The following is a 6,303-nucleotide window of genomic DNA, read 5'->3' as shown; positions in this document are numbered from 1 at the left end:
CTCTTCCTCTGGATGGATGGTTTTTAAAAACAGATGATAAGTAACTGACGATCATTCTTGCCTGCTGTGTTGATAGGTAACAAAATAAAATGTGGCAACAACCACTCTACCTGTAGAACTGGATCCTGGAGACATTTTGGGTGGAAGTAACTCCCTTTTCAGTAGCTTCTTCTGAGGCTGTGCTAAGTTCCTAGGCACCCTGCCATAGCCAGCTGGCTTTGGAAACATTCACATCTTTTAAGTGCATTCCCAACTTACCGAACAGCTTATGTTGTATCTCATTTCTGTTATATTGAGCCTGTGGTTAGATAACTGTGCCCCCTCAAGTTCCTAAATGTAGCTTAAGGGGATCTTCTCTAAGTCATTGCTGCACCTATCCTGAAAGTAATATTTTAACAGAATTCTCATATTCAGGCCAAGCTGCTTGGAATATCTACCAACAGAAGAATACAGCTTAAAGCATTGTTCTGTATATGAGGCACATGGCAATTCCTTGGCTTCCACAGAAGTAGAGGGGATAGAAATTAATATCTTACAAATTTTATGAGTCACAGGCTGTAGTTTTTCCTCATCCTTCTAAAGGTAGAAGAGCAAAAGACCATATCCCACTGCTCCTTAAATCACTTGCAAGTACTCCATTGATTTTAATGGAAACAGAGTATAGCTCCTCATGAGAGGAACCCAGCATCAAAATAGTACTTTGGGGAAAAAGCCGAAAAGATACTTAAATAGAAACAGCAATTGTGAAGTTCAGTATGAAATATCCAAGGAACCTGTACCATCACATACTGGTTTAGTGTATGAGTCTGTCGACAGGATCAGGCAGTGCTTCAGGAAAGGGCACTTGATTTCCCCACTCTGCTGTTACCAAAAATACTTTCCTAAGCAGTTATGCAAGCCTTTTATTGCTTGCATTCAGTTGGAATTCATTCTTAGTGCAAGAGTGATTCACTTGAATCTTTTATGTTTTCATGAAATGATTAACCTGGTGTTCAAAGTACACAATCATAGTTATAAAAGAAATTCTGCCTTTTTTCCAAAAGAATTTTCTAAAATGCTTTGGAAGTGTTCTCTCTCTGATAATGTGAAAAAAACCCTCTCCAAACCAAAATATTAACACGCATTAAAAAAAAATAAGCCATGTTGTTCCCAATCCTTACAACTGCTGCATGCCGTGTGAGCTATCATAAATTAATCTAATACAGTCAGTCAGTCTTAATAAAAGAAGTCTAGTTCTGTTCTTCATGTCTAGTTAGGGATTTCCAAGTTCTTTTAATCATGTTAAATGAAAATAGCAGACATAGTTAAGCTTTGTAAATAAACCTGCTGGAGTTAATTGCCCACCTTAGACAACTTTTTAATAACTCTAGCATGCCTTCACGTTATATTGTATTTTCTAATGTTGGGTTTATTAGTTTTCAAATGAAAGTTTCTCTCAGTGCATAGCAGTTACCTGACTCCCTCCGTTCGCATGCGGATTGCTTCCTGTGTTAACTACAGCCCGAAAAGCTCCTTTCCTTCCTCACACTGCTCATTCCGTGCATAAAGGGCCAGAGAATTGCTTGGCACATCAGTGCCTCGTTCCTCCCGTTGACAGTAAGTTGTCAGATCGGTCATTTGAATCATGTTAGCCTTAGCAGAGTCATCTGAAAACAGTCACTCGTGTTCCACAGGTCTGGCTCTAATTAGAACCCGCAGCCGGAGGGATGTCAGGGGAGAAGAAACGGAACCTCCCCTTCTGACAGCAGCCCAGAGCTAGGCTGCATTAGAGGAGTCACTCCAGGTTCAGAGTGGAGTAGTCAACTGGCGCTCTCCTGTGCTGTGCACTCACTCCCCTGGCGGGGTATTCTAAGTGTCAATCACTCACCAGAGCACTCGCCTGAAGTGTCAAATGTAACCATCCAGTTAGAGATCTGTGGTATGATTTTAAAGCTCAGCACGTTCATGCATTTGAATATTTTTGTAAGAAAAGTGCTAAAATTTATTTCTCTCTTCTGGGTATTTCAAACATATGCCGCAGTGCTAAAGTAGAGCCATATACCTGTGTGTGCATTCCTTTCTAGGTTGATCCACTTTTTACAAATGAAGTTAAGGAAAAAGTTAAAAGGTAAGAAGTTAATGTTACACCTTCTGTCTGCTCCCAGTGAAAGCAGTTGGCTGATGAGCTTTTTAAAGCTGTAAGAGTGCTTATAATGTAGAAGGAAGCAGACTAGATTTTTCAGAACCACAGTCCATCCCCAAAAGCCAGCAGCTGACCAGTCACCATGTCCTGCAGCTGACCATCCTGATGATTGCGCTCCATTTCCCTAAGTATTTAACTGTGTGTTTTTTCATAAATCTCTGCATGCGTCCTCCCTGTATCATGCAATTTCTTTAGGGGAAGATTGCTCCTCTACCCACTGAACTCAGGTCCTTGAGATAAGACACTGACTGTGGTTAGTGGAGCATGGTGTTACCTGATCACCTCTAAGGCTCCAGAACAACAGCCACTGAAGTGGCAGATAGCAGTGTATCCGGCAGGAGTTCATAACCCCGTTTAGAGGTAGAAAGCTCACCAGAACGTGGTAAAATGGCTTGCCCATGGGCAAGGGATTGTTACCATCAGAACTGTGTCTGAATTGCTCTGACCACCTTCCATCATCACCCTAACTTTTAGGAAGAATTGTTAGAGCATGTTCTTAGGAGGTGTCCTGTCTCTGTGCTTTTTATTTCTAGGGCACCTGGAGTACATTTATTACAGGAGATGCCACAAGATGATCTTCACGCTGCTATGAAAAGGTGCTTTGCTGTGGTGAACAGCTCCATTTCAGAGGGGATGTCTGCTGCAATTCTGGAGGTAATTACATCTGAGCGGTAAGGTTTTTCACTGAGGTTACAGGGAATCTGAAATTGCCTTTTATCACTGGAAATGTGTGTCAACATACGTTTCAAAGCTAGAGAAGACAAAACTAAAATGTTTCTTTTTGCAAGTGTTCTTCCCTTGAACTGACAGTTTTTTATGCTTTGTCTATTTATTTTTTAGAGGACAATGTAATTTTATCAATCCTGTTAAATTAGCTATGCAGACTTGAGATGTAAGATTCATCCTGATTTACTGGGGTTGTCACTATTCTTGATTCAACACCCACTTCTTTATAATGTCGCTAGAATAGACTTTCATTTATTTTTACATTCTTTCAAAAAGCAATCTAAGAGCCGTATTTGGTTATTTAATTCTGAAATGATTAATGAATGAATGACACGCTCAGTTAATTTTTTTCCATCATTATTGAAAATTAATAACCAGGTTTATTTGATACCTGTCAAAGTAGGGCACTGCTTAGTATCAAACACTTTTTAGGAAAAGAATAAGTGTACTTAAAATGCAAGTTCTTATTGCAGATGCCTTTTACTATTCATTTTTTTGGTAACTGCTGAATGTTGGTTCGCGATGATCTCGGATCACAGAAACTATTACATGATTTGTATTAATGAATCTCCTATTCTCTTTCTAATGAGTAATCACGTTACATTTCCAGCACACTTTTCTTCCACACATCTGAAAGTCCTCATAACTAACACCTAAGTGAGCATTGTAAGAGTTATGGCAGTTAGATCGTGGTAAGATGATAGCACATGTGTATTTCCTTTCTAAAAGAGAGGGAGCAATCTTCAAAGTTCAGTGTCTTAACAAATACGTGGTAACTCAAAGCAAAAAAGATAATGTCAGTGTGCTTCAGAGGTACTGTTGAGCCTGCGTCAGGAGTTACTGACTTCTGCTCTCCTCTTTTGAAGTTGCAGTTCTGACAAGTTTTGTGTCTGGTAAGTGGCAATTTGCCATAGTGGAAAAATGAAATTCTAAGTGCAAGACTTGACCTAGAGTAGGCTGTTAACTATGTCCTTGTACATGATAACTTTTTCTTAAAAAGAAGAGAAAAAGATCCTGCTCTCCTTTCTTCTGTTGTAACGTTGGTGGAATAATGGTGGAAAATGCGTAATCATATGTTGAAGATAAAATGCCATTTCAGATATTCCAAAGCGGAATATTTCCTCCTGGAAAACCTACAGCCATAGTGTAACCCACTCCTTTCCGCCAGCTTCAGTCCTGTATTGCCTTGTTGTTGACTAGTGGAGGAAGGACAGCCTCATCTCTGAGCCGGGAAGGCATGGGACAGGGATGAAGAGCTGGCATGCTTTCAGCAGCCTGAGCATGCCAGTTCGGGTGCGTATTGGTTACAAGCAAATGAGTTACCAGTTACAGGTGCAAACTGGAACCCTGCCTTAGAGGAAGGAAAGTCCGACAGACATGGCACAGGTGTTGTAAGGCAACAGCTCCAGTCCCAGCTGAGTCAATACTTCCTACAAGCAGATTTTTGTCTTTAACCGCTTGAGAAACTACCTGAAGCTTCCCCTTTTTAGGACCTCAGACCTGTTTGAATTCTAATTCTAAAATTATAAGGGTTTTGATATTGTCTGTTTACTAGTTAGTTGTACAGTGGGATTTGATGACATGCTTATAAAATATCCTACAGTAAAAATCTCTCTCTCAGAGGAAGAGTCAATCTAATAAAGTCAAGTCTCTGCTTGAGATGGCCAGCAGTAGGAAGGGCCATCTGTTAAGATCTTGTTAAATGAATAAGGCAGAAAACTATGTATAAAAGTCCTTTGGTCCTAGGCTGGAGATAATTTCTTGCTTGAACTTGGAAATGCAACTTTCATTCTCTTGAAAGTTCGGAGTTTTAACAAGGTCATGAATGTGTAAACAGTATTTTAGAATGAGATAAATATATAATAGATAAATTAGATAGATAAATATATAATCATATCTATTTCAACCTGCCTTAAGGTATGAAAGCACTAGAAGCCATAACTAATCACTTTGTCATCTAGTACTGGTATCTCAGAGATCTTGCCATAACTGATCTATTTTCTGCTTGGCATTTGAAGAAGAGAAAACAAGCATTACAGCAAGCATTTTAAATACATCTCTTCCTCAGAAAGCTCAGGAGTTCTGCATGTTCCTGGGCACGTGGTGTGAAAAAGACACTACTACTGGAAAAGTTTTCTATGTTCTCTATATAGTTGGTAAGAACAGTGTTTTGACTGCAGCACCATTTCATTGGAGCACTTTTTCTGTGCTCTCAACTGTTGTACAAATCATTAGGTTGTTACGCTTTTTCCAAATTAGCCAATTAGAAAGAAAAGATGATCACAGAAAAGGAGGGTGGACAGATCGAGGTCTGCTGTAGGGCAAAATCCAGTCTTAGACACCATGTGAAGTTCAGGCCTAGTAGTTTGAAGTATAAGCCATAGCAAACTACAAAAATTTAAAAAAAAAAAAAAAAAAGGATGTTATAGAGAAGTAAAATTGAAGAGAGGTCAACGAAAAGATATATAGGCTAGGAGGAAGAAAATGAGGGACAATCCAGAAGACAAAATACTAGATAAAACCTCTATTTCCTCTCTGAGCCTTATACTGCTGGTTCGAAATGCTTATTGCATAACATGCTTCCAAGGCTGGAATTTACACCCTGCATCCTTCTGAAATGGCATTAAAACACATTTGCAGTCAGAGTAATGTAACAAAACAGATGGCCAATGGACTAAGAAGTTATTTTATGCTATTATTTGTGGAACTTAGGTCAGTAAATTATACATATTTTCAACAATGCAAATGATTCTTTTTACTGCTTAAAAATAGACTGAGTATCTAAATTAAATTCTAAGCCACTTTGCACAGTAATAATTTACAGCTCAATCCATTTGTTTGAGGCTAGCTGGTATAAAGGCAGCCCCTCATCTGGCGTATCTGCCATCTGTTCTGTCTTTCAGCAGCTATAATTCAGTGGTACCTATGTGTTTGGGGACCGGAAAGTTTTCTTGTGTAGCAGTTACTGTCCTCCAGCTCCAGGAGACATTTCTGTCTTTCCCTGTAGCACTCAGAAATTATGGAAAATGAAATATAAACTTAGTGATCAACTTCACTGACCCATCAACTGTGTAGCATTCAGAAATAGAAGTGACTGACCAGTGTGTGTGCCACAGTCCACTCCGAAGTGCCGTACAGCAGAGCTGTGCCAGCCGATGCAACCACCCCACGGGGTCCAGGCCAACACAGACCTGCCAGAGGCCACTCACACACACTGGTGATCCCTGTCCACGTGCAGCCCAAGGGCACAGTGTCCGCTAGTCACTGCATCTGACAGGCTCCAATCCAAACACCTCCCTGTCCTGCTGGTAACTCCTTGTCGGGATAGTGGCACTGCCAGCCAGCAGCCCTGGGGTGGTTGTGCTGTGTTTTCTGTGTTTACTTCTTTCATTCTT

The 6,303-nt window shown here is 40.2% G+C and overlaps 1 protein-coding gene across 1 annotated transcript in view; it reads left to right on the top strand.

The window, feature by feature from the left end:
• GLT1D1 (glycosyltransferase 1 domain containing 1) overlaps nucleotides 1-6,303 on the top strand; it is a 40,450-nt gene that overhangs the window by 25,166 nt on the left and 8,981 nt on the right. Inside the window, exons 8-9 of the mRNA XM_010143981.1 lie at nucleotides 2,064-2,107; nucleotides 2,716-2,836. Of these exons, the coding sequence (XP_010142283.1) occupies nucleotides 2,064-2,107; nucleotides 2,716-2,836 (165 nt within the window). The remainder of the gene's footprint in view (nucleotides 1-2,063; nucleotides 2,108-2,715; nucleotides 2,837-6,303) is intronic.

The sequence above is a fragment of the Buceros rhinoceros genome, unplaced genomic scaffold (assembly GCF_000710305.1).
Source record: "Buceros rhinoceros silvestris isolate BGI_N320 unplaced genomic scaffold, ASM71030v1 scaffold1669, whole genome shotgun sequence".
NCBI lineage: Eukaryota > Metazoa > Chordata > Aves > Bucerotiformes > Bucerotidae > Buceros > Buceros rhinoceros.
The sequence above is the reverse complement of the archived record's forward strand: the minus strand, read 5'-3'. Positions and strand labels throughout refer to the sequence as shown.